Consider the following 24063-nt stretch of genomic DNA (forward strand, 5'->3'; position numbering starts at 1 on the left):
CAGAGATTTTCAGTGTCCTACCCTTTTCTCTTAAGGTCCATAAGCTAGTCTTTGTCTTAGAGTCCTTCCTCTCTCATCTGTCTTTCTGCTAGCCATCTGCTTATGGGGACCCAACTATCTTCATGCCACACTCTCAAATTCCCTTTTTCTTGTTTCTCAAAACTGGGGTGTTAATCTGTAAATTTGAAGGATAATCCTGGCCCTTTGATTGATGTCTAACATTTTATTTTATCTTATTTTTTTTTAATGTTTATTTATTTTGAGAGAGGGAGAGAGTATGCACTCAGGATGGGCAGAGAGAGGGAGAGAGATAATCCCAAGCAGGCTCCATGCTGTTAGAGCAGAGCCTGACTTGGGGCTTGATCCCTGGGAGCATGAGATTATGACCTGAGCCAAGATCAAGAGTTGGACACTTAACCGACAGAGGGACCCAAGTGCCCCATATTTTGTTTTATTTTTTAATATTATTCTTTTTTTTTTAAGTTTATTTATTTATTTTGAGAGAGGGAGAGAGAGAGAATCCCAAGCAGGCTCTGTGTTCCACACTGAGCCCAATGCAAGGCTCAGTCTCACAAACCACATGATGATGACGTGAACCCAAGAGTCAGATGCTCAACCGACTGAGTGTTGGTAGATATTTCTCTAAGGCAGATTTTTTTTTTTAATGTTTATTTATTCTTAAGAGAGAGAGCAACAGAGCATAAGCAGGGGAAGGGCAGATCAAGAGGGAGACACAGAATCTGAAGTAGATTCCAGGCTCTGAGCTGTCAGCACAGAGCCTGACGTAGGACTTGAACCCATGAACTGTGAGATCGTGACCTGAGCCAAAGTCGGATGCCCAACCAACTGAGCCTCTGAGGCACCCCTAGGGCAGATATTTCTGAACTCAATTCCTTACTACTGTCTTTCCCCCTTGCCCTGCCCAAAAGAGCCCTAATTTTAGCAGTATATAGTAAAGAATTGTTGTTGGTTATTGATTAAGTAGGAGAATCATATGATGAAAATGTTAGGAAAATAAAATTGCTTTAAAGACAAAACGAGTTATAATTTAGAAAATAATGGGAAATGGAGGCTTGGGGCTTAGAGGGATGTCAGCTGAGACTTTTTTTAGTTTTTCAGAGTTCTGAGGGACTAGTGTAATATTAGGTTAAAAAAAATAACAAAATTACTTATTAGGTTTGTTCCTTCTATATAACTTTTTATTTTTGGTAGGAACGAGGAAGTTATTTGTATATTATGTAAGTGTATATGAAATTGGGGTGCCTGGCTGACTCAGTCAGTAGAGCATTTGACTCTTGATCTTAGGGTTGTGAGTTCAAGCCCCATGTTGGGCATGAAGCCTACTTAAAAAAAAAAAAAAGAAAGAAGTTAAATAGCATAGAATTTCACATGTGGATGCTCAACATATTGGTTAAGTTTGGGAGAAATGTATGTAATAATTTGGTGTGTGCATTCTGGTTTTAATTTACTTCCCTAATTATATTTTGTGTTAGGGTTGTTTTGTCTTGTTATGTTGTTTGCCAGTAGGAGTAAAACATCTGTAATTTAGATGTTTCCAAATGGAAGTTTTTTATCCTGTATTTTTAATTTGAGTTTTCACAGGAGCTACAGGATTTCTTTGAGATTCTTAAAATGATATAAATCAACTTTACTCTGTTTCTTTGTTAATAATGACTTGATTTTATGTCAGCATTTGTAGAACTTACTGCCTTTATTCCTTCAAAAGAGTAAATTTTATCCTCACTTTTTGCAATATTGCTACATAACTAGTTAGTTAAAATTGTTGGTAGACTTCTGAAATTCATTCAGTTCCTACTCTTTAACAGCTAGAACTCGAGAAGTTAGAAGAAACTAGATACGACTAGACAATTCCTATTCCATATTAGCTAAACAGATATGGGCCAAAATGCCTCAGTATTTAAATCAACGGATAGGAGGTTTTTCTTGTCCATATGCCACATGCTCAAATATTTGGCACCATGGTATTAATCATAATAGTAGAATGATGGATTGTAGCCAAACAAGTTTCCACTTTAGTCATAGGAGTTTTCTTGGACAAAAAATACCCAGGAAATGCTTGTGAGTCATTTTTTGTGAGTCAACTTCTCTACTTCAGATTTTCTGTCTATTGCTTGTTTTGTCCTTTCCTCACCCCTTTAGGCTATGTGTGTGTTGTTTTTTTGCCAACTTAATGATTTTGATTGAAAATGATCATTTGGTAAAAGAGCATGTTTGTTAAGCAGACTTTAAATGTTTCCAGTTTTTTTTAAGTGCATGGTCTCAATAACTAAAAATCAAATATTTTTAGAAATACTGACCTAGAGTATAAATTCCTTAACTTGAGGTTTTATGCTAGTTTGTCCAACTGCTAAATATGTATTGGGATAAACCTCAAATAGATTGTTATGTACTTACTCAAAATCATTAAGTAGTGAAATATATACATGGGAAAAATTGTATAAAAGCATGATTATAACTGCAAGATCTGTTATTGTTAAACATGAAGTAAAGATTCAAAGGAATCTTGAGATGGTATTAGATTGTGGTTGAATTTTTTTGGTTCAGTTTTCTTTTATAAGTGAAACATTATCTTATACTCATTGTACTATTATCACTGTTACTCTTGTGTTGTAATTCATGATACAGTGCCAAATATTTGTGCATGTTGCATATGGTTGTGGTGTAATACTGATGATTGAATTTTAGAAGAAAAAAAATAAATCTATATTGATTCCATTTTGGCTTTTAAATGGAAATCTCAGATCAGAGTCTTGGAAAGAACTCCCTTTCTGGTGTTATTAGGAATGTCATTGGCACAGTGTTGTGAATAAGTGATAAGCCAAGAGAGGGACATGCTTTTTTAAAATGATAACTTCATTTATACGAAATTCACATAGTATACAACTCAAAGTGTATAATTCAGTAGTTTTTAGTATGTTCAGAGAGTACAACTTTCTTGATAATTGCTTATTTCAAGTTTTTATTTAAATTCTAGTTAGTTAACATATACCACAATCAAGTTTTAGAACATTTTATCCTCCCAAAAAGAAACCCCATTACTCCTTAGTAGTCACTTATCATTGCCTCCCCACCCCTACCCCACAACCCCTGCCAACCACTAATCTACTTTCTGTCTCTACAGATTTGCTTTTTCTGAGTATTTCATATAAATGGAATCATATAATGTGTGGCCTTTTGTGTGACTGACCTCTTTCACTTCACATGTTTTCAAGGTTCATCCATGTTGTAGCATGTATCACTACTTCATCCCTTTTTATTACCAAATAATACTCCATTGTATGGATATTTTGTTTATTGATTGATTCATCAGTTGATGGACATGAGTTGTTTGCGCGTATGAATAATGCTATGAGCGTTTGTATACAAGATTTTGTGTGGACATGTGTTTTCGTTTCTTTTGGGTGTATTGCTAAGAGTGGAATGATTTGGTAACTCTGTTTAGTCTTTTGAGGAACTGCCAGACTCTTTTCCAAACTGGCTGCATCATTTTACATTCCCACTAGCAGTGTATGATGATTAAAGTATCTCTGCATCCTTGCCACCATTTGTTATCTTTTTAATATAACCATCCTAGGAGTTTTAAGTAGTGTCTCATTGTTATTTTTATTTGCATTTCCCTGATGGTTGATGATGTTGGGCATGTTTTCATGTACTTATTGGCCATTTGTATATGTTTGGAGAAATGTCTATTCAGGTTCTTTGCCCATTTTTAAGTTGGATGTTTTGTCTTTTTGTTACTGAGTTATAGGAATTTTTTTACAAGTATAGTTAAAAGTGCCTTATTAGATATAATGATGTGCAAAAATGTTCTCCTTTTCTGCATGTTGCCTTTCACTTCCACTTTCTTGACGTTTTCCTTTGAAGCACATTTTTTATTTTGATGAAGAACATTTAATTTTTTCTTGGGCCAGTTGCCCTTTTGGTGTCATATCTCTAGAGGAGTATACTTCTGATTAAAATGATTTAGAGAACATACCCCAGAAAACACTGCTGGTGAAAATCAAACAATTGTAGTTTTGAGTATTTAACTATCTTGGAGAAACCGTACCATACAGTATATGTCAGTTAATACGCATGTTTTATTTTTCTTGTTAATTGCTTGGAAGACAGGAAAACTAACAAGTGGTGATTATTTCAAGTCTCAAGAATTCTTTTTTTGTAAGTTTATTTATTTATCTTGAGAGAGAGAGAAGGACAGAGAAGAGGGGTAGAAAGAGAGAGAGAATCCCAAGCAGGCTCTGCTCTGTAGTACTCAAACTCACCAACTGTGAGTGAGATCATGACCTGAGCCGAAACTAGGAGTCAGCCACTTAACCTACTGAGCCACCCAGATGCCCCTGAAATCTCAAAAATTCTTTTAAGTAGCATCTAGATAAGTTACTCAGTAGTATTTAGTCACCTAGCTAATATTTCTACAATATATCTGAAGTTCAAAGATAGTTTTATAAGTAAATGTATTTCTAAAGGGACTAGTAGGTAGGGTTTATTTCTAACATCTATTTGTGTAGATTTCAATTATAGTAACAGCTGTATAGTATTCTGTTATTGGTGTGGAATTTCCTTATTTTTAGTCTGCTGCATTTTTTTTTTTTTTCTTAAATTGAGTTAAATCAATTTAAACCAATTATCTGAGGGGCACCTGGGTGGCGCAGTCTGACTTCAGCTCAGGTCATGATCTCATGGTTCGTGAGTTCGAGCCCTGCATCAGGCTCTGTGCTGACAGCTCAGAGCCTGGAGCCTGCTTCAGATTCATTCATTCTCTCTCTCTCTCTCTTTCTCTCTCTCTCAAAAATAAATAAACATTTAAAAAAAATTTTTTTAAGTAAACCAGTTATCTGAATTTGCTATATAGTTGTACCAAGGTAGAATGCTGTTTAGTACAAGATTTAAAGAATATATGGACTCTGACTGGAATTACAATTCTAAATTCTGCAGTAACTTTTAAAACTTAAAGATCATTTTAAGATCATCCTGCTTTCATTAAGTGTTTCACTCACTGTGCCCCTTTTTTGTAAGATACAAAAGATGCAAGATACAATAAGGTACAAGGCAAAATAAGATGATCTCTGCTAGAGATTCCATCGTTTGTATGTAGTGAGAAATCCTGTGAGTTGTGCATTATATGCTGTGATGAAAGAGTAATGATTCCTGCTTTTAGTTAGGGAGGAAGATGTGATACATGACATGGTATCTGAACCAAATAGTGGAGTAGGAGAAAGAATATATAGAGTGAACATAGCAAAAGCTTGACATATTTATGTAACAGAAATAGGCCAATATAAATACAGTAGCTCGAATCTAAAAATTTAGCCGGAGGGGAAGTTATGAAGGGTCTTAAATCCATGCATGCTGAGGCTTATGAATTCAGAAACCGTGAAGAGCCACTGGAGGCTTTGAGCAAATGAGGAACATCTATAGTTAAAAGCATAACTAATGGCAGGGTGACGAATGAATTAGAGAAGAGAATGACCAGAGTTCTGGAGAACATTGGGAAGACTGTTGCAGTAGTCTAGATCAATAGTCTTCAAATCTTTGATTACTCATCCCCATTAGTTAATACATGTTTGACCATGGACTGAACAGTAAATAAATAAATGTATATGCACACACATTTAAAGTTTTTAAATTTATAGAAATGTACTAGTGTCCTAATGTATTACATAATTATAGAAAAATTCAAGGTGGGAAACAATATTTTGAAATAAACTATTTAAATTTTTTTTTTTAACGTTTATTTATTTTTGAGACAGAGAGAGACAGAGCATGAACAGGGGAGGGTCAGAGAGAGAGGGAGACACAAAATCCAAAATGGGCTCCCGGGGCTCGAACTCACGGACCATGAGATCATGACCTGAGCCGACGTTGAACGCTTAACCGACTGAGCCACCCAGGCGCTCCTGAAATAAACTATTTAAAAATATGTTTACTAATTTGAAAATTTCAGATTAATACACCAAAAATCTGATTGAATATATTCCATACACTTGAACTGAAATAAGTTGCAACATGCTGAAGTGAATGAATGAGAATTCCAATGTTGATTTTCTTTTTTTTTTTTTTTTTTTTTTTTTAACGTTTCATTTATTTTTGAGACAGAGACAGAGCATGAACAGGGGAGGGTCAGCGAGAGGGAGACACAGAATCTGAAACAGGCTCCAGGCTCTGAGCTGTCAGCACAGAGCCCGACGCGGGGCTCGAATTCACGGACCGCGAGATCATGACCTGAGCCGAAGTCGGACGCCCAACCGACTGAGCCACCCAGGCGCCCCGATTCTTTTCTTTTTAATTGAAGTGTAGTTGACATACAACATTATATTAGTTTTAGGTATACAACATAGTGATTTGACAACTCTATACATTATGCTGTACTCATCACTGTACTCATAAAAGTGTAGTTATCGGGGCGCCTGGGTGGCGCTGTCGGTTAAGCGTCCGACTTCAGCCAGGTCATGATCTCACGGTCCGTGAGTTCGAGCCCCGCGTCAGACTCTGGGCTGACGCTCAGAGCCTGGAGCCTGTTTCCGATTCTGTGTCTCCCTCTCTCTCTGCCCCTCTCCCGTTCATGCTCTGTCTCTCTCTCTCTCTGTCCCAAAAATAAATAAAACGTTGAAAAAAAAAATTAAAAAAAAAAAAAAAAAGTGTAGTTATCATCTGCTACCATACAGCATTATTACAATACACTGTTAACTCTTATATGTTGCAGAAGTCCTATTATTCTCTTAGGGTTCCTGGTGTGCCATATGTTATATCTGATCATATGACATGGGATAAGTGACAATAATAGTGTCGATTCATATTCATGAATGTTTATAAATCTTAATTTCTAATTATTAGATGAAAATTAAATGTTTTTTTTTTTTCTCACATACTCCAGCATACCCCCTAGTACCTCTGATACCTACTTTTCTAGATTAGAGGTAGTGTTTTCTAAGACTTAACTGCCAGCAGTGGCAGTGGTGATGAAAGGGAGGGCTTAGATGTAACATTTGGAAGAAAAATGAGTAATTTCGGTGTAGAGGGAAAGGGAAAAGAGATTTAGGTGTGGGGGGGAAGACCTCATAGTTCCTGGCTTGTGCAATAATGATAGCCTTCACAGAAATACAGGTGGTGAAAGGACCAAGTTTTTTATTTCTGTTTTGGATATTTGGAGGTAGAATTGCATAAGAAACATGAAAATAGAGAAATTCAATAGATAATTGGAAATAAGTGTCTAGAGTTCAAGAAATCAAGATAGAGATTGAGATTTGAGAAGTGTCAGCATATAGGTGATAGTTAAAAGCTAGAGGCGGGGAAGAAGGTAGGGAAAGTATGCAGAGTCAAGATTGAGAATGGATTTCTGGGGATTCTGTTGTTTAACGTTTACCAATGAAGACACTTAGATTGGAAAGATAAGAGAACCAGGACAAAGTATAAGCTGTTTCAGAGAAGCCAGGACTGTAATAGTTGAAAAGAGATCATGTCTTTTAAGAAGTCATTGGTGGCCTGAGGGAGAAGTGTTCTAGAATAGAGTTGTTAGTGTAAGCCAGCTTGAGTTAAAAAATGATTGCTCAGGGGCGCCTGGGTGGCGCAGTCGGTTAAGCGTCCGACTTCAGCCAGGTCACAATCTCGCGTTCCGTGAGTTCGAGCCCCGCGTCAGGCTCTGGGCTGATGGCTCAGAGCCTGGAGCCTGTTTCCGATTCTGTGTCTCCCACTCTCTCTCTGTCCCTCCCCGTTCATGCTCTGTCTCTCTCTGTCCCAAAAATAAATAAACGTTAAAAAAAAAAAATTAAAAAAAAAATGATTGCTCAATCTAAAGTAATCTATCAGTTATCTGTGAATACTAGAAATTTACTCCACTGGTTTAGCTAGTGTGGTTACATAATACTATGAAAGAATTCACACCCATGTGAAATTATTATGAAGATAGTTTATAGTAAAATGCTCTGGTGTACTACAAATTTTATATTATAAAATATTAAAAATTTGATCTAAAGTATAACCCCTTCTCTACTCTCTATTTCTAAACTTTATTGTGATGCAAAAGTATTCATTTGGTTACCTTCTGTCTTACTGAGAAGTTATGAAGATAAATTCAAGGTTGGAAGGATATAAGGAGAGACTGCCAGCTTGTTTTAGTTGTGTTTTATAAGTAAGCGTCTGGGTGATTTTATCTTCTTGTTATACCTTAGCAATCTTCCTTCTTTCTCTATATACTATAGTGACAGATTAATTTATTGTAGCTGTGAATACTAAACTAATGTGAAGAGTCACTTTTGGGGGAAAATATTATTTCATGGTTTCTCTTATAGACTAGAATAATATTTCCCATTCTACCTTTTGGGAGCAGAGAATAAGAGGTACCTAGAAAAGAGATGAAGGTGGGTCTCTGTGAGCATATAGTAACAATTAACAAAAATAATTTCTTCTCTTTTTTACATTAAAATTTCCCTCTCCTACCATTTTTCTGCTGTATGAGTCAGGTGGTAAAGTGGAACTTACTGAAACCAATATTAAATTTTACTTTACAGTCTGTGCACCAGAGCATGATGGAGTCAAAAGACTTGGTACCAGAATGTAGGAAGTGGTGGTTGAGGTAAGAGTGGGAAAGGTAGGCTGTAGCCCTTTGTAAGACCAATATACTCAGGTAGGTTCCATTTTTGTAGTGATCACCAGATATTCTTAAGGAGTTTTAAATTCTATCCTGAGGTTCTACAAGAATGTATCATATTATACTATACAAGAATTCTTTCCTTCTCAGACTAGGGTTATTAGTAAAAGGAAGCCACTAAAGATTGGTTAGAAGTTCTTCTCTCCCTTTTCTCAGATTTTCTTTCCCAAATTGCTTTCCTAAATATTGCTTTAGAAGTTAAAATATTTTGTGTGTCTTGGTTATTATAAACTTACTACGATTTACTCTTTAAAATTTTTTTTTCTTTATGTTTATTTATTTTTGAGAGAGAGCGAGCGAGCAAGTAGGGGAGGGGCAGAGAGAGAGGGAGACATAGAATCCGAAGCAGGCTCCAGGCTTTGAGCTGTTAGCACATAGCCTGACACGGAGCTCGAACTCAGAAACTGCGAGATCATGACCTGACACTTAACTGACTGAGCCACCCAGGTGCCCCTCCTTTTTTAAATTTTTAAAAATTTTAAATAAAATAATTATTTTTATACTAAAATTTACTCTTAAATGTTGCTCTAAAATTTCTACATTTGAACAAAAGATCAAAGGAATTCTCCTCATTGTTATAAGACAACCTCACATAAGACAAAAACAGCTCCACACTATGATATAGAGAAAATTCAGTTCACAGTTTATGTTAATTACCAGAATGCATTCTTTGTACTAATGCATTGTGATGCATCTGTTTGTTGTTTGGAAGACTTAAGTATTTCAACATAGTTTTGAAGTATATTTATGAGATAATTATGCTTAAATTTTTAAATAAAAATAGAATATATATTGGCTTTTTCCCCCCAAAAGTGCTTACACTGATATCCCATATGGTCCCTGCAACAGCCTATAGACTATTAGCCCATTTTTACTGATGAAGGAACTAAAGTCAGAGAGGCCAGGTAACTTTCATAACAACTTAGTGGCAAAGTGGGACTAAAAACTTATTTCTCCTCCAGTGCTTATGTTACCACGTGTTGCAAAGGTTTCTCATATTGGCAGTTTCCCAGTTCAGACTTTCTTCACAATACAGTGAGCAACTTTGCTGCTATAGCTGAATAGATGACTAGATAAAGCACTATTTTAGAGTTTTTTCTTCAATTCCACAGCCTCTGTGATGAACATTCTTTTTTTTTTTTTTTAAATTTTTTTTTTCAACGTTTATTTATTTTTGGGACAGAGAGAGACAGAGCATGAACGGGGGAGGGGCAGAGAGAGAGGGAGACACAGAATCGGAAACAGGCTCCAGGCTCCGAGCCATCAGCCCAGAGCCGGACGCGGGGCTCGAACTCACGGACCGCGAGATCGTGACCTGGCTGAAGTCGGACGCTTAACCGACTGCGCCACCCAGGCGCCCCTATTTTTTTTTTTTTTTTTTCTTAAGGTTTATTATTTTTGGCAGAGAGAGAGAGAGAGAGCACCACGCAAGCAGGGGAGGGACAGAAAGAGAGACAGAGACAGAGGATCTGAAGTGGGCTCTGTACTGACAGCAGAGAGCCCGATGCAGGGCTTGAATTAATGAACGAGGAGATCATGACCGGAGTTGAAGTCAGACGCTTAACTGAGCCACCCAGGTGCCCTGCCTGATGAACAGTCTAAAATACATTATCCTTTGCCATAGTATCTTTTGAGATAAGAAGTAAAATTTTGCAGTTCCTTGATTTGTCATTTTGTTAGTTTGCGTACTAAAGTTTAATTAAAACTCTAAAGTGGTGCTTGGATGGCTCAGTCAGTTGTCTGACTCTTGATTTTGGCTCAGGTCACGTATGATCTTAAGGTTCGTGGGTTTGAGCCCTGCATCGGGCTCTGCGCTGACAGTGCAGAGCCTGCTTGAGATTCTCTCTCTCCATATGCCCCCTCTCAAAATAAATAAATAACCTTAAAAAAAACCAAAAAAAACCAACTTCTCAGTTACATCATGTTAGTGAGAGATGAAAGTAAAGAGACATAATGATAAATAATGGTCCTTATAAAAGCTGATTCCCTTTGAAATATAGGTTTTAGTAGTTATGAACTTAAAAGTAGTTTAAAGTCAGAATTGCCCAGTGTATATGGAATTCTAACACCATTCTTCTAAGGCTTTGAGAGCTTAAATTCAAATCAGTGTTTAGTGTAATTATTCATAAAGAAGTTTTTATATCTGATGCCATGGGAAAATCTGCAGTGTTTCATTATTTGATATTCTCCTAATTAAATTTTACGGTTAGAGTAGATTACAGACATTCATTTCAATCTTCTGGTTGGTGTGTTCTAGTTGGTATCTTCATTGACATAACTGCTCCTCGAACTGTTCTAGCAAAGATGAACCCAGGTACTTTATAAGATAGTGTAATCTACTTGTGAATAGTTCTGGTGGTTAGGAAATGTGGGAAATTTTGTTCCAAAGTCTAGCGTCTTACATCTTTCCAACTATTTGTCCTAGTTCTATCCTTTCAAACAAGATAGATTTTCTACTTAGTTTATCACATGACAGTCCATCAAAATAGCCAAAGGTTTCTATAATTTCCTTTGAGTCTTTCCTATTCTGGACTTGAGGTCCGTAGTTTGATTTATTTATACTCATGTTACATGAGGTTCTATCAGGATTACCTTCTTCTGGTTATATTTCATTTTTTTTAGGGTCTTAAATTTTTCCAAATTGAACAGAGTACTTCAGAATGTGAAGTGACCTATATAATATGTGATGGAATGGTTACTTGCTTTATACTGGGATACTTAAATATATGCAACCTAATTTCCTTAATTTTGAGGAAGCTCTATCCCACTATTAGCTCATTCTGGACATAGAGTCATCTAAAGTCCCTTTCCACATTTTAAACATTTTAAACGTAAATGTTTAGATTTTACAATTGCCCCTGTTATGTTTCATCTTCATTGTGTTCATTGTTTTAGTTTTTTAGTGAACTTTAACATGCTAATTTGTTTTCAGCATACTAGTTGTGTCTCCCAAGTGTGTATAATTTGAGGGTTTCTTAACAGGTATTTTATTATTACTTACTATATGTAGGGCACTGGATACATTTCTTTTGTTATGGTATTGATAGTTTTTTTTGAAGGGGGTGCACTTTAGAAGTTTATTCTGGTTAAAAGTTTCCATGAATGTCCTAGTTAACTTAGAAAAAGAAAAGGAACTTGCCTTGCCCCATGTTACAGCATAATAAAACACTTCAGTAATTGTGAAAACATAATGATACTGGTTTAAGAACAAATAGACTACTGGGGCAATATAGAGAACTCAGAGCCAGATTCATTTATTTGTTGAGACCTTATTAAGATAATAAGTTCTTATTAATAATAAATAAAAAAATTTTTTTAAGTTTATTTATTTTGAGGCAGAGAGAGAGTGCCAGTGCATAAGCAGCAGTGGGGAGGGGGGACAGAGAGAGACAGAATCCCAAGCAGGCTCTGCTCCATCAGTGCAGAGCCCAAGGCAGGGCTCAAACTCACAAACTGTGAGATCATGACCAGAGCCAAGATGAAGAGTCAGATGCTTAACTGACTACACCACCCAGACGCCCCCCCCAAAATGGCATTTTTATTTGATTGTTTATGTATAGACATAAATAGATGGTATGGGACAACTGGCTTACTATATGGGGAAAAATAAGACTCCTTATATAACACTGTTTATAAAGAAAAACCTCAGATGGATTAATGACCAAGATAATGTAGATAATACTATAACATTAATAAAACATAATGCATCTTTGTGCCTTAGTATTAGGAAAGTATTTAAAACATCAAAAGCATGAAACCATAAGGTGAAAAATGATTCATTTGTTGATACAACATTAAGGATTTCAGTTCATAGACATAGACATTGTCAACAGGCATATACAGCATTTGGAAGAAGATATTTGCAATGACTAAACCTGTTAATGAATCAATATCTGGAATATCGAAGAAACTCCTTCAATTCAACAAGAAGACTGGGGCCATAAATGAAAAATGAGCAAAGGAAACAAACAGGAAATTCACAAAAGAAGAAACACAAATGCATGAAGGGATGCTCAAATTCATTAGTAATAGGAGAAATCTCAATTAAGACCATTTAGTTTGGGGCCCCTTGGTGGCTCAGTTGGTTAAGCGTCGACCTCAGCTCAGGTCGTGATCTCACGGTTCATGAGTTCAAGCCCTGCATTGGATTCTCTGCTTCTGATCCTCTCTCTCCCTCACTCTGCCCCTTCCCCACCTGTGTAGTCTCACTCTCTCAAAAATAAACATTAAAAAAAATAAATAAAACCTTTTAGTTTTACCTGCTAGTCTAGCAAAAATTAGAAAGCATAACTATATAACGCCAAATCTTGTCTGGGATATAGGGAAATGGGAACCTCCAGGAATGTAGGTTGTGGAGCCACCCTGGAGAGCAATTTGACAGTTCGTTTAGTTGATAAAATTCACTTGGACCTAACAATTTTGTTCCTGAGTGTATAACCAGAGATTAAGTCTCACTTAAGTCCATAAAGGGACATAGTAAGAGATATTGCATTGCTTATATCATATTTGGTGGCTGCAGTTAAAGTCTGCATCGTTGGGTGACAACATATGAAGTATTTTGCATCAATCAGAAACAATGAACTAAGTGTCCCACAGCAATATAAATACATTTTATTATTATTATTTTAATGTTTATTTTTGAGAGAGAGAGAGAGAGAAACAGACAGAGCACGAGAGGGGCAGAAGGAGAGGGAGACACAGAATCGGAAGCAGGCTCCAGGCTCTAAGCTATCAGCACAGAGCCTGACTTGGGGCTCAAACTCACAAACCATGACATCATGACTTGAGCCAAAATCGGACACAACCACCTGAGCCACCCAGGCGCCCCAATATAAATACATTTTAAAAACCTAGTGCCAGAGAATAAAGAAGGGAATATATACAAATAGAAGGATGTTCAAACACATTAGGAGAAAATTTATGAAGGGGACAGGTGCTTAGGAAATGGAGGTGGAAGGAAAGAAGAGATGTCTTACATAGATGAATAATGATATGAATTGAGGAGTATGATTTTTTTTTTAATGTTTATTTATTTTTGAGACAGAGAGAGACAGAGCATGAACGGGGGAGGGTCAGAGAGAGAGGGAGACACAGAATCTGAAGCAGGCTCCAGGCTCAGAGCTGTCAGCACAGAGCCTGACGCGGGACTCGAACTCACGGACCGTGAGATCATGACCTGAGCCGAAGTCGGACGCTCAACCGACTGAGCCACCCAGGCGCCCCTGAGGAGTATGATTAACATAACCTTTCATACCTAGGAAATAAAAATGGAGTTTAGGGACTTGTTTGGCAGTGATACGTAAGTTGTGTTTGAGAAGAAAAAATAAAAGGCATAAAAACCAAGAGACTTAAAATAATCCAGGTACTGGGACATGAGGTTGTAATTTAGAATGGTGATAATTGGAAATGAACAGAACATCCTTAAGATGTTTTGTCACAGCTATTTTAATCTCCACCATTTTGATCCTGAGAGTGCTTTGATTGGGTTGCTAGGATTTGGTAAGCTTGAAATTATACCAGTTTATTGTTGAGTAAAAATTTGACAAAATAGTCAAAACATTCTTAAATATTAGATCTGTATAGTTTCACCTAAGAAACTGGACTTGATAATGGCTGCAAAAGAAAATCTTAAATGGCAGAAAATCTTTGAAATTTGTTTTCTATATAAAAACTGATCAGTGAAGCAATCGCTCTAGAAGAATTTGCTCTTCTAGAATTTGCTCTAGAAGAGGCTTGTTCTTGATTTAAATAGTTTCAGCAAATTTGCTCTAGAAGAGTAAAATTTTTTTTACTCTAGAAGAGGCTTGGTCTTGATTAAAATGGTTTCAGCAAGATGAAATTGAAGAAGGGAAAAATGGAAATTTTGAGCATGTGGAAAATTGCTCTAGGTATCAGGTCAGCTTACTGTGTACCAGAAAACGCCTTTTTCTCTCCTTTCTCTCCTACCTACCCGTAGGCTAGAATTCAGTATTTTTCTTTCCAATTATTACATTTTTAAGTGTGTTGTAAGTTTTACCAGTAATATGTAAGTATATTCTCATCATAATATATTTAGATTATTTAAGCAAAATAAAAAAATCATTCTTCACTTCTCTCTTCAGAGGTAACCACTGTTATCTATTTGGTACATATCCTTCTAGATAATCTTTCTACTGCTTTTACAAATAATGTGTGCACAAAAATAAACGTTGATTTGTGGATATTTAGTATTATTCTCACTATAGTCTATTTTTTTTTAATGTAAAAGTCTTGAATATCTTTCCATGTAAGTATATATAGGATAAAAATGTTTGCTAGGTAAAAACAGGCTTCAGTATATTCTTACTGGCTAGATAACGTAAGGATGATTTGGGGAGTTGAAAGGATTGAGGGGAGTATATGTGTGTTCTCAAAAATCTCACAGTCTAGTAGAAGTGAAGCCTATAATAATTATAATGCATTGGAGTAAATGTTCTAATAGATGTACGTATTAAGGTGGTATTTGAGCACAGAGGGAAGAGCATCACTCTTTTGATAGAGAAATTAATGTGTCAGGTAGTACTCAGAGATGGTAAAAGGGTTTTAGGATCATTTTCTAGGGATAATATTTTACAGGTCTACTGTGGCCCAGAACGATTTAAGTAATTCACTAGATTCATTTCTCTGTCTTTTGTGAAATTTGTATCACTTGCCAGAAATTATTCTTTCTGGTGTCCTAAGGTATGGTCCTGAAAGTAGTATCTTTATCATGTATGATTGTCTTTTAGAATTTTGGCAGCTTTAAATAGTTCAGGAATTACTTTAGTTAAATGCTTGTATTTCATCATGCAGAGGATTATGTGAATGTATTTTTTTCCTTTTTTTAGAGAGGTGGTTGACTCAATGGTTCAACATTTTAAAGTGACTATATTTGGGGATCGTAGACCAGTTTATGATGGAAAAAGAAGTCTTTACACAGCCAATCCACTTCCTGTGGCAACTACTGGGGTAAGATGCAGTTCTTTATTGGAAAGTTATACTTTGGTGATGTCTCCTTTTAAATGCACTTACTACATTTTATTATAGTCCATAGATACATAAGAGTGTATCATTTATCTTTTTTAACTTTTTATTTTGAAATCATTTAAAACATATAGAAAAGTTGCAAGAATCATTCAAAGAACTCATATAGACCCTTTACCCAGATTCACCAATGTTCCCTTTTTTCCCCCCAGATTATCTCCACAGGCACATTATTATTTTTTTAAGTTTACTTATTTATTTTGAGAGAAAGAGAGCATAAGTGAGTGGGAGAGGGGCAAAGAGAGAATCCCAAGCAAGCCCAATGCAGGGCTCAAACCCACAAACTGTGAGATCATGACCTGAGCTGAAACCAAGAGATGGATGCTCAATTGACTGAGCCCCCCAAGGGCCCCTCACCAGTGTTCTTTAACATTTGCCACATTTGTCTTATCATTGTCTTTTTTTTTTTTACTCTCTTTATATCTATACTTATTTAGAGAGAGAGAGACACATACGTACTTTTTTTCCTGAACCATCTCAACAGTAGGTTGCATATATCACACCCTTTAATATGTATTTCCTAAGAACAAGGATAAAAATTAAAGTACATGTATCTACTTCACTGAATTTTTCATCTGTATGATACTTTGGTCTAATCAACAACCCATATTCTTCCAGTGGTGACTTTTAGCATTTTTTTTTCCTCTGGTACAGAATTCAGTCCAGGTTTGTGATTGTATTTAGATATCATGTCTTTTTAGTCTTCATTATTCTAGAACAATTCCCCAGCATTTTTTGTTTTCCTTTCATGAAATTAACATGGTGGAAGATTACAGGCAAGTTATTTTGCAGAGTGTCTCTCAGTCTGTGTTTGTTTGGTGTTTCCTCTTGATTAGATTCTGATTTCGCATTTTTGGCAAGAATAATTACACAAGTGTTCTTTCTTATCAGTGGATCATATCAGGATACATTTATATGTGTTTGTTCCATTAATGATGGTACTAAGTTGATCACTTGATTAAGTTGATATCTGCCAGGTTTCTCCTGTCAAGTTTTTTTTTTTTTTTCTCTTTAACTCTTGTGGGGAGATTTTATTTTTAATTGTGGTAAAATACACATAACATAAAATTTACCAGCTGAGGGCTCCTGGGTGGCTTAGTTGGTTAAGTGACTTCATTCAGCTCAGGTCATGGTCTCATGGTTTGTGAGTTCGAGGCCCACATTGGGCTTGCTGCTGTCAGTGAAGACCCTGCTTTGGATCCTTTGTCTCGTCTCCCTCTCTCTCTGCTCTTCCCTTGCTCATTCATTCTCTCAAAAAAAAAAAAAAAGAAAAAGAAAAAAAGAAAATTTACCTTCTGAGCCATTTTTTAGGTCAGTTTAGTGGCATGAAGTACGTTCTCAGCCATCACCACCATCTATCTCCATAACTCTTTTTATCTTGTAAAACTGAAATTCTGTGCTCGTGAAACACTACATCCCCATTCTTCCCTCTCCTCAGCCCCTAGCAACCACCATTCTACCTCTGTCTCTATGACTTTGACTACTCTCAATGACTCATCTAAGTAGAATTATATGGTATTTGTCTTTTTGTGACTGACTTATTGCACTTGGCATTATGTCCTCAAGATTCATCCATGTTGTCACGTATGTCAGAATTTCCTTTTCAAGGCTGAATAATATTCCACTGTATGTATATACCACATTTTGTTTATCCGTTCATCCATTGATGAGTACCTTTTGGCTATTGCAAACAATGCTGCTGTGAACACGGTTGTACAAATATCTGTTCCGGTTCCTGCTTTCAGTTCTTTTGTGTGTAAGTGATAATTCTGGGGTGCCTGGGTGGCTCAGTCGGTAAGTGGTAATTCTATTTTTAATATTTTGAGAAATCACCTTACTGTTTAGTACAGTGACTGCACCATTTTACATTCCCACTAACAATGCATAAGGGTTCCAAATTCTCCACACCCTTGCCAACACTTGTTTTCTGTTTTTTTTTTTGTTTTTTTTTTGATAGTAGCCATTTTAACGGATATGAGATTATATCTCATTGTGGTTTTGATTTGCATTTCCCTAATGATTAGTGAGTTGAGAATCTTTTCATGAGCTCTTAGAAGCTCATTTGTATATCTTCATCCTTTGCCCGTTTTTTAAATTGCGTTTAGTTTTTGTTGTTGAGTTTTAGGGATTCTGTATATATTCTTATCAGATACATGATTTGCAAATATTTTCTCACATTTTGTAGATTGCCTTTTCACTTTGTTGATTGTGTCCTCTGATGCACAGAAGTTTATAATTTTGATATGGGAAATACTTTAAGGATCTTGTTTCTCATTAGAGAAAGTATTTTTATTTTTTTGAGGGGTGGGGGAGCTGCGTGAGTGGAGGAGGGGCAGAGAGAAACGAAGAGAGAGAATCATTTTGGGGGCAGGGAAAGGACAGGGAAAGAAAATCTTAAACCTAAGCTCCATGCCCAGCACAGAGCCTAATGCAGGGCTCAGTCTCAAAACTACGAGATCATGATCTGAGCGGACAAGAATCGGATGCTTAACCGAATGGTCACCCAGACACCTCTCTCATTAGATTTTTAAGTAATTGATGATTTTTGCTTGGAAGGATTATTACTATGTAGTAATGGTGATTTTCTAATTCTGTCATTCCTTCAACATTTATTAGTTGATATTCGACTATAAGGGAGAGAATTTTCTTCTCCCTAATATATTTCCCCTTATTTATTTCACTGTCCCAGTTTTCCTAGATTTGGCCATTGGGAGCCACTTTAAGCTAGCTCCTGTATCCCTTTGACATGACACACTTTTTTTTTTGAGTACTTCCTTATTTTCTGGCACAAGATGTTCCAGGCTAATCTTATGTTTTCCCTGCTATACCCATGCAACTGGCCCTTTGTCAAAGGAATAGTGATTTCTTTTGGTTGGAGGATGCAACTTAGAAACTGAAATCTGGGTACTGAATGTATTCATTGCTGCTGGAGTGCAGGTATTTGTAAAATGGACAGATGGGACATAAAAATACACAAATAAAAGAGACAATATGTCATAAATATTATATGTCATGTAATGGACTTAACACATGTATCCTACAAATACTATTTACTGTGCAATATACAATATATATATTCGAAATCATGAGTTCAGAGTGATTCTTCCAAGTTTCAGTCTGTTTCCCCCAGGATTCTTTCTTTACTCCCCTTGTTGCTTATTTGTATCTTCCTTCTTTTTTGAACCTCAAAACATCACCACTTTTACTCATTTGTTCAATCCTACCGTATACATATAAAATCATATCTGAATTACTACACCATACCACTACAGAAAACAAGCTTCCTCATTAGAGTTTAAGATTTTATTTTGTATGCAGTTCTTTCCCACGTGTACAGCCCCCAATATGTTCTGTGTTCAAGAGTTCATTGTATTTTTTTCCCCCTTCTTTCATTGTGGTCATGTTATTCATTTGAAACATATTTGGTTCCATTTGATTTTGTTTATATTTAGTTTTAATTTTTTCACTTCATTCTTCTTGATTTTGTTTTTAATTTTTAACTTATAAAACTTTATTAAAAAAACACACACAAAAAGGGGTACCTGGGTGGCTTGGTCAGTTAAGCCTCTGACTTCAGCTTAGGTCATGATCTTGAGCTTTGTGAGCTCGAGCCCCCGTCGGGCTGTGTGCTAACAGCTCAGAGCCTGGAGCCTGGTTTGGATTCTGTGTCTCCCTCTCTCTCTGCCCCTCTTCCACTCACAGTCTGTCTCTCTCTCTCAAAAATAAATGAACATTAAAATAAATAAATAAAAACACAAAAAAAACCCTTTATTTAATATGCTTCCAGAAGTCAAAACTGTACTGAGAAATATACTCAGAATTGTTCATTCCTCCTTTATTTCTTCTGGTCTGTTCCTTCCCATCCTTTGAAAGTAATCAATTTCTTTGTTTCTGATTGATGCTTCTTACGTTTCTTTTTGCTGAAATAAGATATATGAATATTTTCCCATTTTCTCCTTCTTTCTCACACAAAAGATGGCATACTATTTGTAATCTTCTCTACTTTGCTTTTTGTACTTAACAGCATAGCTTAGAAAGTATCTATTGATTTAGCATTGAAGTTGGTTTTTTATATTTTCCCTGTTTTTTCTTAAATATTTTTATAACTTAAACCTAAAAATACTTGTACTTATCTTTTTCAATTTATCAATTGACTGTTTTCCCATCAACAGGTAGATTTAGATGTTACTTTACCTGGGGAAGGTGGAAAAGATCGACCTTTCAAGGTGTCGATTAAGTTTGTCTCTCGGGTGAGTTGGCACCTACTACATGAAGTACTGACAGGACGGACCTTGCCTGAGCCGCTGGAATTAGACAAGCCAATCAGTACTAATCCTGTCCATGCTGTTGATGTGGTGCTACGACATCTGCCCTCCATGAAGTGGGTGCTTCTGGCTTTTTTTCCTTTTTAGATTTTAAGTGTGTAGGCTTTTTTCCCAAGAGTGAGTTGTGCAGGCTTCCTTTAATTAACCTTCACATGTTGTATATTTTGATTGCTTCATTTAGAGAGTAGCATGCATACTAGTTCATTGACATGAGAAGTAAGTTACAGAAAAAACTCTGATTTTTGAAAGTAAATGCACATTGTTAACTTAGCTATTCTAATAGATACCTTTTAGAAAAATGTCTAACCCTTTGTCTTAGAAGCTGTAAATCTTGAATAACTGATATGTTTTCAGATATATTCCTATAGTTAAATCCCCTTGTTCTAAAGGTAATTTTGTTGTTTATACAATAATATCAATTTGTATTGAAATTGCTGTTCTCTTAATCATACTTCACACAAGTGTGTGTTTGTATTTGTGTGCCTGTATATATAGGATCAATGTGTCCTTTTAAAGAAAAATATGTCTTGCAAACACATTTGTGGAAATAGCATTTTCTGAGATTGGAACTGGTTTTTCTTTTCATCTAAGAAAATATTTTAAATAAAATTTATTCTTACCCAAACTAACAGTTTTAGGAATAGAGAATTTCAGTGAAGGATGCTGACAGGTTTGTTTTGTTTCTCTTAGAATGGTTGCTTTTTGCTTTTCACAAATTTGGGGAATATTTATTTTCATATATTCCTAATGATAAGCATCATTATGATAAATTAAGTTTGTGTGCTCTAGACTTAACCTCTTCTGCAAATTTAAATACCTATATGGGAAGGAAAGGACTGAACATGACATTTTAATTTTTGTAGATATACGCCTGTGGGGCGTTCCTTTTTCTCAGCTCCCGAAGGATATGACCACCCTCTGGGAGGGGGCAGGGAAGTATGGTTTGGATTCCATCAATCTGTTCGGCCTGCCATGTGGAAAATGATGCTTAATATTGATGGTAAGGGAACTAAAACCATATTCTGTATTGGGCAGTTGATTCGTGTATTGCGCACATGCACCTGTGTGTGTGTGTGTTTGTGTGTGTGCGTGCACGCAGTTTATATATAATTATATGTACTGGTGTCTTGAAGTAATATTTGGACATATGTTAAGACAAAGTGGAAAAACTTTTGTGTTACATTTTATTTAGAAAGCCTTTCCACAGAAGTTGTCCTGGAATGCTACTAAGCGTGAAGTAAGCACATGAAAGCAAATATAGAAGCCTTGACATGATTATCTGAACAATCTCACTTTTGTCCATTTAATTCTTATTAATATTTCATTATGAAATACATGTTTTAAAGCAAGAGAAGACTGTTGGTCATTTTGACCCCAGGTGTTATACCTACTGCTGATGCTTATAGTGGTACCAATTTCATTCTTATTTTTAGGTGTTTTCTATTAATGTTTTTGAGCATATTTAAAAGTAGGGAGAAAGTATGATAAACTACCGCCTATATGCAAACTGTCAAGTTTGTAGAAATACCTTTACTCCTCAATTAGAGTATTTTTAAATCAGATCCCGGATAGCAAGTTTTTTTGTTTCTACTACTTAAGTATGTACCTCTAAAAACATGGGTGTTTCCTTACATAGTCATAATGCCATTATCATATGTAAGAAAATTTTAAGTAATCATTTGTAGCCTCTAATATTCTCTCCATAATCAGATTTCCTTGATCTCAAACATGTCTTTTTATAGTTACAATCCTAATTAGGATCCAAACAAGATCCATGTATCATGTTTGGCTGATCTGCCTTTTTAATGTAGTAGTCCCATTTCCTCCCTCTTGTTTTGTTTTTTCTTTTTTTTTTTTTATGCCATTGACTTGTTAGAGAAATTCACTTGTCCTGAAGAATATTAAAAAATCCACATTTGTCTTCTGTTCTTGTGGTGCCACTGCCTTGTTTCTCTGTCCCCTATATTTCCTGAAAGTGAAGTTGACCCTAGAAGTTTGATTCAATTCTGGTTCAGAATACTTCATATGTGCTTCATGTTATATTATATTAAGAGGCGCACAGTATCTAGTGGTTCCAGTTTTAGTGATGCTAAGATTGACCAGTAGGTTCAGAGATCAGTAGGCCTCATCTCTCCATTGTAAATTTCCCAGTCAACTTTTCAATGACTAATATTTTATTTAATGATCATTGTTACCCAAATCATTTATTTCACTAGGGATTACCAACTGGTATTTTTTCTCATTCTTTTATTCCTTTTGAATTAGATGGAATTCTTACGTGAAAAATCACAATGTCCTATTGGTAATTTAGTAGTCATTGGTAGCTTTTTTGCTTTCTGGGACAGTAGGATATTTCAAGCTTTTCTTATATTTCCTACCCTGTACCTGGAATCAGCCATTCCTTCAAGGATCCCTATGTCTCTTCAGATCACTGTATAGTTTCTACATCATTTTCAGCTGCATCTACCATTGTGGGTATATGTCATTGAGGAGCTATATCTCAGAAGTCCTCTTTCAGTGTATACTAGAGCTGTTTTTATTTGCCATTTCAGAACATCATTTCATGTATATGTAGATCTTTAGAATAGATTTCAGGACATAATGGGTCAAGGGCAAATGTGTTTGTAATTTTGGTCATTATTGCCAAATTGCCCTTTTTAGAGCTTCTAAATATTGTGCATTCGAGAATGAGACTACCTGTTTTGTTATGTCTTTGCCACTAGAGGTGTCAAACTCTAGATTCTATTAATTGCATTTGCAAGAAACAGTTTCCTTATCTACTTTTATTTTGCATTTGACCATCTTTTCATATGTGTAAGGGTCACCTTTTTTTTTTATTAGCTATTTATATCTTTTGCCTTTTTTCTTTCTGTTGGATTTTTGGTTTTCTCATTTACTGAGAGCTTTCTAAATTAAGGAGATTAACTCCTTGTGTCACGAATTGTAGATATTATCCCTAATTATTTGTCTTTAACCTTTGGTACAGTCTTCTTTTTATTTTTTGCCATATAGAAATCTGTATTTGGTTGGGAGATGGTAAATACATACACACAAACACTTAAATGTATTAGTCATTTCTTTTATGGCTTTTTAAATCCTATAGGGCTAGTCTCATTTTTCTCTTCAGGCTTTTCTAGGCTATCCTTACTTATTTTACCATGTAAACTTCAGGAACTTCTTACCTAGGTTCAGTGGGTGTGGGAGGATGGGCTGTAATTTTTTTAAATGTTTTATTTTTATTTATTTTGAGAAAGAGAGCAAAAGCACAAGTAGGAGAGAGGGAGAGAGAGAATCTTAAGCAGGCTCCATGCTGTCAGTGTGGAGCTGGAAGCGTGGGGTCCAATCCCATGAACTGTGAGATCATGACCTGAGCCAAAATCAAGAGTTGGTCTCTCAACCAAGCTACCCAAGCACCCCAAGATGGACTATAATTTTTATTGAAATCTCATTACATTTAGAAATTGTTAGGACAAATTGGCATCTTTAAGATACTGAGTCTTTTCTGTCCAAGAAAATGCTATACCTTTCTATTGGTACAACATTAGTTTTGTTTTCTTCAGGAATGTTTTAGAGTTTACCTTACATGAAAGTTGCACGTATCTTCTTGTTATTCCTAAATATTCCACCCCCCCTTTTTTGCTATTAAATGGGTTTTATAGATTCTAACTGGTTATTGTTTACATACATGAAGGCTTTTGACTTCTGTGTACTTTATGTCTGCCTTATTCCATTTATGTTTATAGTAGTTATTCAGGTGGTATTCTTGGCATTTCTAGTTATAATCGTTTCATCTACAAATAGTGATAGGTTTAACTATTCCTTTGGATTTTTATACTTCTAATTTTTGTCTTATCAAATTATATTGACTAATTAGACAGTGTTAAGGAGTAGTGACTAACAGGCATCCTCTTTACCTTAGGAATGCTTCCAATGTTTCTGCATTAAGTATGATACATATATATGTATGTGTATGTATACGAGCATCTGATGATTCCTATTTTATCAAGTACTTTTTAAATTTTTTTTTTT

General features: G+C 35.7%; 1 protein-coding gene across 4 annotated transcripts in view; it reads left to right on the forward strand.

Annotated features, from left to right (window-relative positions):
* The window catches only part of AGO3 (argonaute RISC catalytic component 3), a 115861-nt gene that overhangs the window by 21535 nt on the left and 70263 nt on the right, over window positions 1-24063 (forward strand). For 2 of the 4 annotated variants that reach the window (XM_045476703.1, XM_045476704.1), the window contains exons 3-5: window positions 15514-15634; window positions 19882-20090; window positions 20898-21034. In XM_045476703.1, coding sequence (XP_045332659.1) covers window positions 15514-15634; window positions 19882-20090; window positions 20898-21034 — 467 coding nt within the window. Of the gene's footprint in view, window positions 1-8025; window positions 8150-8528; window positions 8594-15513; window positions 15635-19881; window positions 20091-20897; window positions 21035-24063 lie in introns of those variants that run through there. The other 2 variants (XM_045476707.1, XM_045476705.1) reach the window with 2 other exon arrangements.

This window comes from Leopardus geoffroyi, chromosome C1, assembly GCF_018350155.1.
Source record: "Leopardus geoffroyi isolate Oge1 chromosome C1, O.geoffroyi_Oge1_pat1.0, whole genome shotgun sequence".
Classification (NCBI taxonomy): Eukaryota; Metazoa; Chordata; class Mammalia; order Carnivora; family Felidae; genus Leopardus; species Leopardus geoffroyi.